This window comes from Phalacrocorax aristotelis, chromosome 1 (assembly GCF_949628215.1).
Source record: "Phalacrocorax aristotelis chromosome 1, bGulAri2.1, whole genome shotgun sequence".
NCBI classification, from domain to species: domain Eukaryota; kingdom Metazoa; phylum Chordata; class Aves; order Suliformes; family Phalacrocoracidae; genus Phalacrocorax; species Phalacrocorax aristotelis.
In genome coordinates, this window is record NC_134276.1 from 196,442,979 (window position 1) to 196,460,539 (window position 17,561).

At 41.6% G+C, this 17,561-nt stretch overlaps 1 protein-coding gene and 1 long non-coding RNA gene across 4 annotated transcripts in view; one reads left to right on the plus strand and one right to left on the minus strand.

Moving 5' to 3' along the window:
• The window catches only part of MAPK12 (mitogen-activated protein kinase 12), a 45,822-nt gene extending 43,230 nt beyond the window's left edge, over positions 1-2,592 (plus strand). For all 3 annotated transcript variants that reach the window (XM_075081238.1, XM_075081237.1, XM_075081239.1), the window contains 2 exons: positions 1,410-1,583; positions 2,395-2,592. In XM_075081238.1, the coding sequence (XP_074937339.1) occupies positions 1,410-1,583; positions 2,395-2,465 (245 nt within the window). In that variant the 3' untranslated portion in view covers positions 2,466-2,592. The remainder of the gene's footprint in view (positions 1-1,409; positions 1,584-2,394) is intronic.
• On the minus strand, positions 385-14,855 carry LOC142051762 (uncharacterized). The gene is made up of 3 exons (XR_012658622.1): positions 14,560-14,855; positions 14,028-14,116; positions 385-12,313 (listed from the first exon to the last, which is right to left on the minus strand). It is a non-coding gene; the product is annotated as an uncharacterized LOC142051762 (long non-coding RNA).
• Between the last annotated feature and the right edge of the window lie 2,706 nt (positions 14,856-17,561).

Consider the following 17,561-nt stretch of genomic DNA (forward strand, 5'->3'; position numbering starts at 1 on the left):
AAATGTTTCTTAAAAGAGTCAAAAAAGAAGTATTTTGTGTTTTAGGCTCTAATCCAGCATCTGCTTAATGGTTTTACTGGAGCAGCTTTCTTATGAGCCCTGGGAGATGAAATATATGTAATAAATTTTTCTGTGCATTGTATTTGAAATATAATTCTGAAAGCTCAATCTGGTCTACAGTAGTAACCATGCATATAGAAAGCTGACATTTTAGTCATGGAATGAATACATCCTGAGAAACATCTGTGCATTCCTGAGAAGCACTGGCTTGGATTTGATAGATATAAACAGCCAGAAGACCATACCAAGTGTGCATAACTGTGACATGACTCGAGGCAGCTAGAGCTCTGAGGTGACTCTGCCCAAACCTTATCCATCCCCCAGTGACCTTAACGCTCACAAAGACAGTTTTATTAGAATATCAGTTAGGATAATTCAATCTTCTCAATTTAAGAAGTTAAAATTGTATGTTCAGATACAGTAGAAACAAACATGACTAATAAGCAGCTCTTACCCTGACTGCATGGTTAGCTCACAGACCTTCCCAGCTATGGCAAACTCTACACATTTCCATTTAGTTTTTAGGATGTTTTTTCCTGTCATTTCTGTGCCCGTTTGACTGCTCCTTACATAGAGAACGACTAACTGCTCATGGTCTGGAAGAGAAGGCTGGAGGCAATCCACGATGTGGCAAGCAGGAGTTGCGGCATCCTGTCCCACGCTGCTGCCTCTTCTTTCAGCTGCTCCACCCAACCCAGGAACGTTCTTTCGGATAGAAAACCAGAGAATAAACAAATCATCCATCATATCTGTTCACACTAGCCCATTTTGACAGTCTATCAGTAAACCTGATCCAAAATCCACTGGAGAGGAACATACAAGATTTTTGTGAATTGTTTTGGCTGAGGTCAAAAACATATAGCAGATAAAGTCAGTGCTGAGATTCTAAGCAGGGACAACTGACTTGTGTTAGTGACCTTCATGGTACTTGGGCTTGGATTTGGTCATACAGCAATTCTCATTAGCTCTACACCCACCTGTTCATTCTGCTGCTGTCAGGTCATGTTGTACCTTAGAACTGCAGCACAGTGCTGGAGGTGATGAAAGACACCTGAGAAAGCCCCAGGCACGGTGGTCCTGGAGTGAAGTCATCTGCTGAGATGATGTGGCTGTGTTGCATGCAGAAGCAAGGGAGCTTCTCTGCATTGCTTTAGGCTTTATACAAATCCCAGGTTGCTCACAGCACTGTTTTGTCATGCAGATGGGCCCCACTGGCTGTAGAATTGAACACCCAATGATTCTGCTTTATAACTGTGTATCTATTTGAAATATCTCCAGGGCAACATTACTGCGTACAAGCTGGAATCAGTGGCGTGGTTTGAATGCACTGTTTGTTTTCTGTTCAATAGCTGTAAACCTTTTGGAGAAGATGCTGGTGCTGGATGCAGAGAAGCGAGTCACGGCAGCTGAGGCTTTGATGCATCCTTACTTTGAACCAATTCACGATCCTGAGGAAGAAACTGAAGCCGAGAAATATGACGACACATTTGATAACATGGATCTTCCGCTAGATGAGTGGAAGCGTGAGTTTAGTTTTGTGATGTTTTAAAAAATGACCAGATGGAAAGGCCATCCAGAAATAGGAATATTCCCCTCTACAAATTACTTTCTCTGCCTTTGCTGGAACAGAGTAAGTAGACAGCATTAAGATAGAGAAGCACTATTAATAAGCCAGTGTTCATTTATCAAGTCCTCCTGGAATGATCCCCAAAAGTTCTTCTCTGCATCCTAACAGAGGCTTTTCTCCTCTTCCTCCTTATCCTTCTTCATGTGTCTGTCCTCCCATCTTCTGCAACGTAGGAAAGAAACAATTTCTGTAACATGTTCCTTCTAGGGGACAGGACGGGCGAACGGATTCCTCAACTGTTGGCTCTGTAGGACTGCAGTGGCTGCTGGCCTTAATTTTAAGTTAAGTTCTCTCAGGGAGAGAAAACATATCTATCTCAGCAGAGATGTAAATCTGAGTCTAGTTTTCATCTAACATCAGAAGTTTGTATTTTGGCTTTTAAGTGAGGACTTGACTTCTAAAGCTGATGTGCTCAGCAGCTCTCTCTGAGGATGTTGCCCCCTATACTGTAAAGTTGATGCACACATCCCTTTGAAAGCACCTATAACATTTCAGCATTGGGCTAATTCCTCAGATCTGAAATGGTGAAAAAACAATCCTCGATTCCCTTACTTTTTGTACGTTTTCTCTCTTTTTTTTGTCTGAGGCAGTCTCTCTTCCTGACCTAGAGCAGAGCCTAACCATGCTGGGGTTGCACCTTGCTTGTGTCTGTGCACCTCATTTTCTGATTAGACCAGCAACAGTGTGTTTATTCTGTTGTTTTCCAGGCATTACATATAAAGAGATACTGAACTTCAAGCCAACACAGACATTGGAGTCGAAGGAGACAGCGGTGTAATTGTATGACTCGGTGTTTTCAGAACTCAGAAGAAAGTGGGAAAGTTGTAAATGTTTGTGATATTTCAGGTGTATAAATCTTCTATAAATAAACTGGATGTAATCTGTTTCATCTGCACTGTAAGAAAGAGCAATGTCTTTTACTCTGCATGTAGAAGTTGGTGCCTTTGGAAGTGGCATTTCAAAACTGTCCAGAAACTTATTCTTGCCTACAACTTCTTCCTTCTGCATGAAAGGATTCAGACGTGATAGCCTGGTGCCGTCCTCAAAAGAGCAGTTAGGACTAATTCTTCAAATCAGGGATCAGAAGAGTACAAGTTATGACCCTAAGCAAGCTGAGACACAGATCATATCAGAGTTGTGCCATGACTGCTCTCCAAGGCCATCGAACTGTCTTGAATGCAAGAAATATTTGTGTGACTTCCTCTGGAATATTTCACCTTGGTAAGATGCCTGGGGAGGCTAATCATCTTCTGCTATCTCAGCTAGTGCAGCAGGTAGCAGAGACACAGCCCGAATGAATGCCTGTGTCCCCTGTCCTGTGTGAATGGAGGAGAACCTGAGCTCCAGCCATTTCTAACAGATCTGGGCAAGAGGAAAGAAGCAGAGAAGCGTCGATCTCCTACATTTTTTCAAAGGAACCAGCATAGCAGGACAAGATTTGACAAACGCGCTAGATGATCCATCGCTAGATAAACAATCACTGTCAAGGGGTACAATATTTTCCTCTGAACTAGTGCAGTCTCTGAGTAATAGATTAGGGATCAAGGATTTCCAGGGAGAAGTTCTTAAGACTTTCTAAAATTTTGTAATCTTTCTAGCATCTTAATATTGAAATGATCACTGAAAAAGTACATCTTCTCAGAGGACATACTGGTTACAGAATCAGCAGTGCTGATTTTAGAACTACAGCTACATACAGATCACATGATAGAAAATAAAATGAGGATAAAAATGCTGTGCTGCAGCTGTTCACTGGGAATACCTGCAGCAAGCTGTTTTGTTCACAGTGTATAGAGGTGTTGCCAGGTGCAGAATAACAACCATTCTTTTTTTTAGCCTTTTGAACTCATCTTACTTGGCAGGGAAGCCCTTGGACCTTCTGTTGGGAGCTGCCTTACCAGAGGGAGTCAGCTTCCTGCTGGAATATTGGTTGGACACTTCATGAGTTCCTCTTACTGTCTGGGTTCATTTATTGTTTTTTCCTAGGTGCTTAGTTTGTAACAATCTCTCAGAGGTGGGAAAAAGAAATCGGCAAACTTTTGGTGAAGAATTTCTCTGTGAGATTGCTTGTCCTTGTTAAAGGTAATATTTTTGCAGTTGACTATTTGAATGTGGAGTATTCCCAATGCAATGTGCTGCTTTGTGTTGCTACTAAGTGAAACAGTTGTGAAGAAAGACATTTGATCTTAGCAGGTAATAACTGAAAAAGAAGAAATTACTTGGGTGTTTTTGCTTTAATAACCAGTTTAAACCAGAAGTTTAATCAAGGCACAGTTGTTCTGTTTCTTTCAATGAATGTTTAAGTTAAACACCCGTAAATATTAGCAGTTATGTAAAAATCGTGATAAGAATTGATTAGCTGAGGTAGGCACCTAGAGAGACTATATGGTAAAAGAAACCTTCAATTACTGAGGTATTTGACAAGTTTATACTGTAACTATAGTTTCAGAAATGCATGCAAAGAAAGCAGAGAACGTAATTTGAAACAAAACACTTTTCCACACTACAGGTCACTGAGGAAGACACACTTAAGAGTCATATCCCATTTTGCACTATTGACTTTCTGCTTGGACTACATTTTGACGTTAAATAAGGACTGGAACTTATTTTTTACCGAATAGATGTTTTCTCTTTTAGGACCATGCCCTGTGGTCCTCTTAAAAGTCACGGGAGAAGAGTGCTTATTGGAATTGGTGGGTTTGATAGAGCCAGTCAAGGGCAATGGAATAATGTCACAAACGTCTTTGTATTTTAAATGGAAATTCAACATCCTAAATTCTAGCAAATGTCTAAAGTCTTGAGCTAATGCAAATGGATCAAATGTTAGACTTCAAGGGAGAATGTTTTTTCATTGAATAACTGGTTTGTATTTTCTTTGTAAATTCCAGCACTTCAGTAGGCATCTTTACTTTCCCCCCGCTTTAGCTTTAGTGAAGTCAAGCCCTAAAAACCTCCATTGGCTGAGGTGAACATTTCCCTCTCTTAATCTTAATATAGTATTGGAGAAGCAGCTAGCCCACATGAGAAAGACATAAGAAGATAATGTTAGTTTTTTTCTAAATATTGGGGAATACAGAACTCTTAACTGAAGAGAAGACCTTGATGCATGTGCCAGCAAAGACTGAAGTACTGCTGTACTGTCTAGTCAGCAAAGTCTGTAAGGTAAAATAACAAACATGGAAGGTTTGTCACATCTTGGCAAGATGTTTCTACTAAGAGATTGAAACCTGCAGAAATGGCTCCGAACACCAAAAGAGATTATTAGTGTAAATAGCTCATTAAAAGAAATGCAAGGTGAAAGCAGAAATATTTTGCATGGGAAGCAGCTGCAGCTTCAAAGGGAGAGACAACATTTCCTAAGTTTTTATTTGCTATTTCTACTGGTGCTAAGCAACTCAGGAATAAGAACCCGGTTTCTGTTTGCCTTAAAGAGAAATGTAAATACGTTCTGCATGTACTTGAAATGTATTGTGAAAAATAAAGGTTGGGGCTTTGGTTTTTGCACAATAATAGTCTTATTTTCCCCGTATGTATTCCCAAATGTATAATCACTCCTGAAAATTGTATTTTTGGTATTAGGGAACTGTATGAAACCTAATATTGTAGGTACATTGCATGTAATATGAGCTGCTGATGTAGTTTACTTCGGAAATCAGTCAGACCACAGATCCTAACCTTTCTCCCATTTTTCACACTTTGTCAGCCACAGAGCTGATCTGATTATTCTGCTGCCACCTAATTATTTCTTACAGCATCTTGGGATTTTACCAGACATCTCTGCTTTGTTCTGAAGGACAGGATTTCAGTCCTTAAATGCAGTTGCATTCCTCAGCCTGATTTTAAAAGCCAAATTCAGGTTGACTGTCATCAAGCACATACATCTTTGGGTTGGACAGGGAAGTTTGAGTTAACAGAGTTCTAGCAGGATATATGGGGCCTTTGCCCTGAAAACCCACCTACTTCCTGACTGTTTTAGAGCAAGATTGTCCCCTTAAGTATTAGCCTTCATTGCACTGAAGACTCATCATTCACGCTGGATTTTGATAATGTGTTGTTGTGGGCCAGATGTGGCTACAGTTGCACCACTTGATCATTTTCAGTTTGTTTTTTTTTTACAGGATAACACTGAGGTGAGGGCTAATATGTGTCCTGCAAAATGTGTTCAGAAGATCCACTTTGTTCTTGATTCAGAACTACCAGGCATATGAGCTGGGTGGGATTCTTTGAGCTTCCTACTTTCTGATCCTCTGTTCAAAAACAAGTATCAGATGCTTCTGGTCTACTTCAGCTAAGGTTGTCAGAGAACGAAGCATCTGTTAGATGCTACCATTCATTGGATCTTGGTATGAAATACTCCTGTAGGGCTTTACATGATCCCTGCAGGTACCAGAGAAAGAATAGGGGCTCATAACACCTGCTGTTTCTGCTGATTAATTCTCCATCTCCTGAATATACTCTAGGGCAACTGGTTGTATAAGTCAAATAAGACCCGAAGCAGTCATTGATTACAGCACTTAAAATCTCCTCCTAAGTACTTTTAAGAATTCAGAAGCATGAGTTGGAGAAAGATCAAGGGAGGAGGACTTCCATCTTACAGACACTCTTTGAAACTTCATGGACTACCAGTTAATGAGCAGCTCTTGTGCACTGATTTTTTGCAGCCCTCTGGGATAGTAACACAACAATCTAAAAACTGTATTGCCACCTAGCAACCACACGCAACTCTCAGGCACGTGAATGATGCGTGCCTTTTAGCTACCAGAAACAGCATCCTTTTGCAAGGAGGTAAGTGGGGACAAGGAAAATAATTTAAGGATCCTTTATTTTTGTCTGCTGCTATCCTGCTCTGCAAACAGAGCTCCTTTATGCTTAACCTCACTACATTTCCATGCTGGAGTTTTCTAGTTCACTCCAAGGTCTGCTTCGTCACTAAGTCATGAGGTCCATTTCCCAGCTAAGTTTGAGTGATCCAGACATGCAACTCTTACACCTTTCACTGAACTATTCTGAATGTGCCGTTTGAGAGGCAAAATGAGGCAACCAGTGAAGCAACCAAATGAAATGTAGTGAAAGAAATTGTTCAGGTCCCATTTGAGAATGCTCCCAGTTTTGCCATGCAGAGTCCTGGGGGCACATGCTCCTCGTAGGGAGCAGGAAATGTCTCTTGCTGCGTTTGCATGGCGCCTGCAGCAACGAGGCTGCCACCTGAGCGACACTCGTCGTACCAACACAACCAAAGACTGTCACCTAATCCAATACTAATGGGAAGTTCATTATTATTATAACAGTAAGGGGGAGGAAATATGGCTGAGAAGTGCAATCAGAAAAATATTAACGAAAGTTTTCTGTAAAGCCAACCCCTCTCTCAAGATCTAGGATACATTGTGAAAAGGTCAATTACAAGGAATCAAAATTGCTACTCAGGAAGAATCCTGAACCGTGCCTGTAGTAACCAAGCATTTTTGGTCAGAGTTTGAACTCTGATCCCAAGAAGACTTTTTATTTAATGCAGAAAATTAATATAGTATAATCTTTCAATAAAGAGGGAGCATGACTGGTGCACACAAAATGTCTGCTAGTCCTGAGGCAGTGCACCTTTTTAAGAACAGGTTTGCACATTGATGAGGGAAGCACAACACTGCAGGGAACTCCCCAGAAAGCATCCTTCAGAAACATAGGTTCATCTAGAAACACGTATGTTGTTCCATCTTGCTGAAACAAGATGATCAAATCAGGCGAATGTTGGATTCCATTTAAATTATTACATTAAATGTAAGGCATGTCCAGCGAGTGTGTTAGCTAGGGTTCTTAATTCTGGATTTCCAGGCAAAAATGTAGCTACAGGAAGATTCATCTCAGCAATTCATCGTAGTCCCAACAGCCTAAATCTGTCCATATCATTACTACTGTCAACACAGTTTACTTAGGTGATTGTGAGTTCTCATCACGTCCGCCAAAACTGCCTTTGACTCTTCCTTGCATTTTGGCTGGTTGGCTGGAGACCTCGGCACCTGCTGCCAGGGGGGAGTGCTCTGGGCTTGCACATGCGAGCCAGTGGAAACTGCGCGTGGAACACGTGGGCTCTGCACTAGCAAATTCACCAGGGCTGGGAGTCTCTCCAGGTGCTGAACTTCAGCTGCCTGCTCTGTTAAATTGCTAACAGAGTTTTGGCCAGGGGCTGCTGCAGTCTTCCTGTGACTCCCTCGGCAATGCTGAGGAGCAGGTGGTGGCCGGGTGGTGCTCCTAACAGGCAATGGGATGCTGACAGCCAGCTTTGGAGGGCAATAGGCCTTCATAGCAAGGAGTTGGGCAGTTTCTTGCCAGCTGGACCGAGATGCAGCAAAACACTCCAGGCATGATTAATGTACTAGCACAGACATGGCTGTAGAGCCAATGGTGCCTGGAAAATTGTGCTCACCCCAAACTGATGGGTGTATATGACTGTAATCTTTTTCTGCTGTTGTCCTCTAGCCATAGAGTAAAGAAAAAAAATATGCAGCCTTTGTGAAGGAGTTGCTTAGGAAAACATTATGGTAAGCTCTGCCGTAAGGTGTGAGCATCCCTGAGGTTTCCCGGAGGTTTGGCTGCCAGGGCTGGGGACAGCTCAGAGCCTGTGCGGCCAAGGGTGGCGCCTTCCCCGCGGTGACCCTGGGGAGACCTCCCAGGCATCGTGTGTCCAAACCTTGGCCCGGAGGAGCTGCTTCCAGCTGAGGCTTTTGCTTTGGCCCTGCCTGAGCTGCAGCTCCTTCTGCCATGTGGCCGTGTGCCTGGCCATGGTCCACCAAGCCTCCACCACTTGCGGGCTGATGTCTCAGTCTGGCCTGTCCCCATCCCCAGGCAGGTGTCCCACGCGCAGGGTTGGGGCTGCCCCCGGCTGCTCCCCGACTTCTGCCCTGACCCAGACATGGTGGTTTACATCAATTTAGGGTCAAGTTGAAAATGCTTTTTAGCAGCACTCCAAAATAAAATGGAAATAATATGTATTTTCTCTGCCACTTGGCAAATCTGCTGTAAGTTGCTGTTAGTCTCTCATTTGTTATTAACAGGATTTTGACCAAGTAAATGTCATGACAGCATCATTTGCCCTAATAAACTTTTTCATACATGATGCATTTGTGCAAAAGGTAATGATGAGATAGGAAGGAAAATAACTGCAAGAGAGCACAGATTTCCTTTAAAAAAAGAAAAGACAATACAGGAGGGTTTTTTGAAGGCATTACTAACATCTTAAATAAACAATTGGACTCATCAGAGAGGCAAAACCACAGAATTGAGAATATTGTGCATGTTGAGATCTAGTCCTGCCTGCTGACAGAGCCGGAGAGCTACGTCACCAGGGACACAAACTCCCAGTCCCCTGTCACATGGCTTTAAGCATGGCTCCCCTTACAGCTTCTAAACACTCTGCTAATGCTTTACATTAAAGTTGCTGAATTATCAGAACAGGTCTGAAACTGTGATTGTGTGTCAACAAGTGACTATCTGGAGACTCTAAAACAAGTGGGATTCTCTTCACAAAGAACTTACTATAACTAAAATTACTATAGCTACTCAGTACTGCCATTTTGAGTCTCTAAAACAGAACATTAACTACTTTTCCTTAGGTTTCTCAATTGATTTTTTTAGCTGTTTATGCTTTATGGTTAGATTAGTGGTTTTGATCACCTGGATTTAATATGATTAATGTTATGAACTTGCTGCATGTCTTCCAGCTTTTGAATTGCTTTCCATAGCACCATTAAAGTACTTTGAGATATAAATTATCTATGTAAAGGGAAAATTCATTTAGCGCTGTAACCTCAAGTCTTAGCAGTGGGGTAAGCATGACCTCCTGGGAGAAAATGCTCAGGAAAGGCTGAAGAGCTGAGCTGAGCAAGCAGAGAACATCGCTGTGCCCTAAAGATTGACTTGCCTTTATGTGCCAAATTCATACCATAGTATGCCTGAGGGCTCCCTTAGGATTAATAAATTCTTCTCTAATATGGTGATGTGACATCATCAGCTGGTTCATACATCCTTTGTGGTTAATTAGTATGTTTAAAGAAGACTAAATCTCTTTCTTCTTGTCCAGGAATTAACATGGCCTTAAAAAACATGGGCATGTCAGTAAGGCTGGTTATGAAGAGCCTGGACCAGAAATGGTTCATTCCTCTTGGAAAGGAGAAAACTGAAAACTCACAAGTAGGCAGAATTTGAAGCAGTACTTCCCCTAATTTTCCTGTGTTAGCTTTCTCTGCTCAAGCAGAGTTCTTACCAAGTAAATCCAACTAATCCTCGAAAAAAAAGAAATAATCGAGTGAATGTTCTCATGCACATGGGCACAGACCCAAGCTGGCTTCTCCCACAGGAGTGGAAGGAGGGACTGTCTGTGTAAGCACTCCAGTAAGAACAGAGAAAGAAACTGTCCGTTCACTTTAAAGCTTGGCATATTTACCTGCAGCATCCCTTGCTGGAGCCAAGATAATAATAATAGGATGAGGATGCTTTACTCAGTCAATCATATGGGAGGGCAAAGAACCTTCCATACCAAACCCTTTTTTAATATCATGTTCCCAAACCAAATACTTCATATAATCTCCTGAAAGATAATTCACCAAAAAGAGTGGAATGGGTGGCCTGTTTATGTTGGCCACCTTTGTCAGTCTTGCTCACATCAAGGTATGCCATGAGACCTGTGCTGACATCAGTAGGATGTCTTGTAACGCTCAGCATAACCAAAACAGGCAGAATCTTGGCTTTCAGGATATAATCATAGGTTACGGAAACTCTCGACTGTCGTTGCCTTTCTTGGGTACAGGATCAGCCTGTCAATAACTTCAGTATTTCTGTTCCATTTTCACAGAATATCAGGAAGAAAAATACTTCTCAGCATCAGTAGGGATGGCAAAATCTCACCCAACTGTTAAAACAAAAAAAAAAAAAAAAAGGAAAAGAAACACAGAGCATTTACCCACACAACCGAGTGCTCATGTTACACTCTCAGGATGTATTTTTCTAAAAATATTTTTCTCTCTCACCAAACAAAAAAAAGCTCTCTTGCCCTAGTACATTTGCCAGTAGTAATGCTGTAGTAGAGATGTAGATATAACAAGGCAAGGCTTATGGGGAATGGTGATAGCTTTTATCAGACAGACACTGCCAGGCAAAAAAAAAGCTAAAGTAACTGTCAGGCAGATATGTTCCTTTTAAGGTCTGAAACTAGAGCTGCAATCACAAATCTTTTGTCTCTGGACGCTCCTGAGTATAATTTCAAAATACCTTCCACACTAAACTATTTGCTCCTCTATGGCTTCCATAATGAAAAGAGCCTCCTGTGGATACAGTTATCAATCTTTGGTCACTGCAACCAGCATGAAACCCTTAATGCTATTTAGAGAATGAAAATGGTTCCTAAGACACAAAAAAAAAGAAAACAAAATCTGCCTCTCCTGATTAACCTTAAATTTAATTGTTTCTCTGGTTCTCCCTCCTTGACCTCCATAAACTAATCAGAATTAAACCACAGTTTTAAAGATCATTTAGATACTGATTGATTTTGAGCCATTTCTAAATACTAATTCTGTAATTTTTCCTCACTTATTCAGCTCTCATTGTTGTGTAGCTATTTAGGATGGATTCATCTCTGTTTTATTTCCTGGTAGCACCACTAGAAGAAAAAGATTACCCTGGGCCGAGGGTAGAGGGCTGTGAAAACCAAATGACATAACATTTCCCAGGCAGGCTACACATGGTCTGCATCCAGATTAGCAAATAGGCACTGGAGTCATGAACCATCTAATCCTGGCCTGCAGGCTGAAGGGCTCTGCCCAGTATTTAAATCCAAATAGGGTTTAATCATTAGGGTGGAGACTTCTTTATCAGTGGACTTCTCTTTCAGATAGGGTAATAGAAACCAAATGTCTTTGATCTCAACAGAGGCAACCTGTGACACAAGCCATGGTGAAGGGGAAGGAACCTGCCATCTGAATTCTGAGGGACTGAAGGCCCAAAGAAAGAAAAAACTTATTTTCTTCCCTATCTCTTTTAAAGTGTATTGTATCTAAGCTTTCTGTCTGAAAACTGACTTTTTTTTTTAATTGAATTTTCTCCCTTTGCAGAGGATTTAAAGCTTGTCATGAATACCAGGGCATCACAGTGTTATGAGAAGGCACTATTAGGTTGTATATAAAAAGACTATTTAGAGGGATACCATCCCTTTATGATAACATAGAGAAAATCTTAAAGGTTTGATTCAAAAAGAAGTAATGTCTGTTAAGCCATTATCACATTTGATGTCTGGAGCTGCCTGTGATGATCCAGCTAACGCCTGGCATGGTCCTGTCCGTTGCCTGCCACAGTGCTGAGGTCCTGCTCCCTCTCACCTTCTCTACTCCTCGCGTGGAGGTGTGATATGGCTATGCATTTGCAATCAAAATGGGTTACACGAAAGGCCAGTGGCTTGGTTCATTGAAACCTGAAAAATGTTTTGAGTTCCTTGAGAGTTGTATGAGAAATACTGAAGAAAATAGATTAGTGACAGCTGTAATAGCACATCTGTCTTTGGGTGGAGTAAGAAGGTGCATAAAACATTCCAAAAGGCTGTCTTGTGCAGTCATCCTTTTGCAGATGGTGTATGTAAGAGAATATCTGAAATGTAGAGAGTGAAAATAAGTAGATGATATTGAGCCCTTCAGCAAGTACCTCTTCCCCTCGGCCACAGAGCACAAGTAACAGAAGAGACAAAAACTATTTCCATAGCAGTCAGGTAACAATTATATACCGTGCACCTATGAATGGGCACACTCATTTGTGAAGCAGTTACTCCCTTAAGTAATTTGTATTTGCCACAATTAAAAATTTATTTTCTGTGAGTTCCAAAACAGTTTTTTAATATTGACTCTACCTGTACAGATACCTGAGTTCAGGACACAGCTATTTGTTCTAATTAAGGCACCCAAAGTTTAGTATGCACATGTGTACTTGAATTAAAAATTTTGCAAATCCTTTTAGAAAAAAAAATCTCTTTCAAAAAATACTCTGACATAGAAACTTAAAGGCTAGGATTTATCCAGAAAATATTTTTTTCTTTTTGAAATTTTAAAATGCAAATCTACACCCTTAAAAACAATATAAGTCATAGCTTGGAGAGAAATTTATAACCAAAAAAAGCTACGGGGATTCCAAAGACTGGAATCTGAAATTCATGCCCAGGGTGTAACTCTGACTAGTTTCTCAACAAATCTTTGTTTTAATCTCAGTTGACCAAAACCATGTGTAACAGGAATACTTGTTTTGATTATTTAAATTTAAATACATTTTCAATGTCTGGAAAGAGGTTACATTTTACCATCATTATTCAAGAAAAAAGTTGTGCTAATGCCAGAGGGGATTTGGCAATAATATCTGATTCAGATATTTGAAGAACATTTATTTATTTGTGAAACCTTACGGACATTATTTCATTTTGCTTATTCAGGAAAACATTTAGCCTGAAGTTTGGCTTTTAAACAGATGGTTCAGGGCTGCAGATTCCCACGGCACTGAAGTGAAGCGAGCTTGGCCTGCCATGTACTGTTATAACATCAGATGCTGAGAGCCTTTCCTCTGGGTGGCTGGGATACATAGAAGTTAGATGCAAAATGCCATCAAGCAACTTAAAAGGGATGGGCTCCAGCCGTGCTGGAGTCAGCAGAGCACTTACCCACAGTTTTACTTGCTTAACTGATAGAGCTATCTCCAGTGACAGCCAGAAGCCAGACATAATTTTCAAGACTTAAGGTGTTTCCCTCTTATCTTGATGATCAGTAGCTGGCTACAAGCCACAGACAAAGAAAGAATCGTGGGGAATAGACAAGATGACCCTGTTTACTTTCTCAATGGACTACAAATAGTTGGTATGTACTTGCTGTTTACTTGTAGCCCAAACAGCTGTTCCCCTTCCTTGCTATGAAACAGTCTTGAGATGACTTGTACTCCATTGCGTTCACAGAGGTTTGGAAACTATTCGGGGAGCTTCCATTTAACCTCACTTTTTATTTCATTTGCAGTTGCTTGTGGCAATGCATAAGAGGGGACTCAGCTACAACAGAAATTTAATAGAGGGAAAACCAGAATCAGCACAGCTGCCAAAACATCTCAGAAACTGCTTAGCTCTAAAAGAAACAGGAGCTTTTCTGCAGAGCAAGAATTGTGCCTGAAATATGTGATACCTCATTTGTCAAATGATCCTTCAACAGAATTAAATCAGAGCAAAACTAGAAAGATAAATAGGCAGTATTAATCAAACCAGCAAATCAATACCAACTAAAAAAAAGAAACCAATATTGGCTATTACTACTGGCTGTCTGTGTAAGGTGCTCACCTGGTATGTGATCAATGGTGTAAAAACCTGTATTCGGACAGACTGTATCTTGCTCACACCTGAAAGCCATCATTTGGAATTTGCTTATCCTTGGAGCAAAAATAACAACACTATTGAGCCTGCTCGGCTGCTTATGACTGAAAAGCAAAATTCTACTTTCTTAATGATAATCACTCCAGCTCTTTTCTCCTCCTTTCAGCCACCTTGAAAGCAAACCACTTCACACAGCATTTAACCAATATGGTGTTCACCAAAAGGCCCTGCCATGCAGCACATGGTATATGGTCTGAATTCAGTTTTGTGAGCGTGCCACTACTAAGTCAGCACAGGATTTTAGTTCTTCCCTTAAAATCTTTTTATGCAACTCATCCTGCTCTGCAGTGACCACAATATCGCTGGGCCGGAGACCCAAAACCTGAATGGGTCAATGAATATTGCAATGGCAAAGCTCAGAGTTGTATGCCTGCGCTAGCTGCTAGCTGACTGGCAAGTCATCTAATCTCCCCATGCCCTTTTTCCATCCTGGGCTTACCTGGCCTAGTTAGGAGATGCTGTTTACCCCATTCTTGAAGAGCCTTTAGGTGATACTGTTGGAACCTGTGCGTCTTATTTACATGCCTCCTCCCGGCTCTTGTAGCATCTGAATGCTTCATATCCACATGTATTTAACTTCCAGCATCGACCCCCTCCCCAGCAGTGTCGACCCCCTCCCCAGCAGTGTCAACCAGGAGAGTCTGTGTGGACGAGTACAACGCAGAGGGGTGAAAGCTTCAGTGGAAAGCTTGTGGCAGAGTCAGAAACTAAGTTTGAGTCACCCAAAGCGTCGACTTTCTCTTTCACTATTAAAACAAACATTCTTCTCAGTTAATCGATTAACAGTAATAAGGCCAGAGTTCAGCATGCCAGCGCAGTAAGCCTTTAACTATTTGCATTACAGATTTATAAGGAAATACAGTATTTCTGTTCTTTAAAAATCAAACCAATGCTAATGCTGTTGTGATAAATAAATTAACGAGGCTTTTTCAAAACCATCTATGACTCTTCCTTCACTGTTTTACAGATACCATTTGTGCCTAATTGGTTCTTTAATAAAGCAAAGGAAATGTTATGAAATAAATTCTGCCTCACAGAGAAAGGATGTTTGTCCAGCAAAGCTGCCATCAGAGTGACGACCATCTCTCCCCAGCCTCCTTTGCGACTCGGGGTGCACAGTTAACAGCTTTGATCCTTGTCTGAGACCCTTACATCTCTGCAATCAGACTTCAGATAAAAATGACTCCAGCCACATATTCCAAAAAATGTTTAGATTAAAACAAAAAATCCCCACATCTGCTAGTTTGCTCTCAAACCCCTACTTTCTTTGAAGAAAAAATCAGTCCCATTTCTTACTGGGGTCTGATGGGTGGCCCCTGGTTAATCTCTGTCTGTCTCCCTGGTAACAGTCAAAGGAGACAACACAGAGGTGGGCAGGGAGCGAGCCTCCAGCCCCTCTTCCTCTTATCAGGGTCCATCAGCAGGTGACCATTGCTCATATCCAGGACCAATAAATACAGCCAGTGGCTCAGGGAACAACCACACAGCTTTCTTCAGAAGTTTCAAAGAGCATTATGTGGACTCCAGACTTCCAGACGGAAGTTTCTCTAAACCCTCAGGCCTTGTATTTCATGCTGCCCACTCAAAATGTATGCAGACATTGCAATTCTCTTGATAGTTTGCTAAACTAATACTTTTTTTGTTCATTTTAAACAGTCTTTATTCAAGCAACCTCTACAAGCATATATCACTATGACTAGAAATATTGAGGCCCCGCCAGCTTTTATGTAATTTGAATGTTTAGCTGGTGTGGCAACAGTAAATCACAGTTTACTCTGTTCCCAAAAGCAAGCCGTGTGTATATATGCCTGACATTTTTTTCCACAACATGTCAATGAGCAGCTCAGCGTTTGCAAAAAAAGGAGAACCTATGGCACAGCAACGCAGGTGCTGTGGCTCACACTTCTGCCAGGGAGCCAACATCTGACTGACCTGAAGCACTCTCCAGGCAATGGCAATCTACTTTACATGTTAATCTTTAATAACTGTTCTGCAAGACTCCTGCAAAAAATGCTAGATGATAATGACTTGCTGTCAAACCAAATTTCAAGGTAGCATCTAATTATGAAGAACATCAAAATAATTAAGCCTAAACACAAGCACCGCCGAAGTCATTCCCTTGCTTAAAAGTGGCTTGTGAGCATAGAGAAAAGAAGTGTCAGACTGGCAAATCCCTTAGTAAATGACACTGAAAATGGCACAGGGTAAGGAATTTGACCCAGCTAACATCTTGAACCCAGTGACTGTCAGAAGAGAGAGGAATCAGAAGCTCCCATAAATTATGTTTTTTCCTGACAGAAGATGGCTATCAGAAATGACTGAATTACCGATAATGCTTGGGCTTCACATCCAGCCTTGAACCCAATGCAGTCATAGGTGTCAAGCAAAGGCATTTGAGCACATTTTATTCTCAGAGCCACTGATGACCCTCCAGCCCTCAAGTGAGATCCATCATTCCTGACAAACACGTAAAGTCTTGCTGTTCCCTGGGTGAATGGCTACTTCACTCAAAACAGTGAGAAAACATGAAGAAACAGAAGCAAAGCAGATGGCTTGCCATTCTCCTGATGGCAAAACCGTGGAGTTTCCCCCACACCCTTGAATCCCCTGGACTCCCTGCTAAAGCACCGTGCCAGATGTGGCCAAGCAGAGTCCAGCTCCTTCCTGACCCGCTGAGGCTTTAACCCTACCATGTGGTTGGGCCCTCAGCCTCCAAAGATGCCACGGTACTCACACAGAAAACCATTATTTTATTTAGCGCTACAAAATGGTGACCCACTGAAAGTCAGCTCGACAAAAGCAAAGCATCAAAAGAGAGCTGGCCTCCTTTGAGACATATCTGAGGCTAAAAGAAACTTTAAGGCACTACTCTGCGGTGGCTCATAAATGACCTACCCCCTGCAAAGCCCCAGTAGGAAACAGTGAATCAGAGGTAAACAATTATTTATTTCAAGACAGTTCCTATGGAATCGAAGCTTGTCAGGAGAGGTATTAGCATTTACCAGAACATCTTTGTCTCCCACACTCTCGTTATGCCTGTCTCTCTTCTGTCCGTCAATGCTGGCCCAGAGGGAGCTCTCAAACTCATACCTGCTGTGCCACAACCCAGCACACCTGGTCTCAGGTACAGCTGGGGCTTGGCCCAGCACAGACCTGGCACAGGGTGGTTTCCAAAGCACACTGTGGTGGGAAGGGGCAGAGCAAGTCCTTTCACGGGCACCGCGGGGCTGTTCGTTCTTGTTCTTGTAGAGTAGTGCCAGTACAGCTAGTGACCCAGTAATCCCTCATTATCTGGAGTAAGAGTTGACTCAGGTTTTAGGATGAATCAAGGTTTTTTTGTAAATTTTGAGATGGTCACAGAGAAAAACATATAAATAATTGAGAGACCAAACACTCTTTCTTAATATATATTTTATATCACTCCAAAATGTGCATATAATA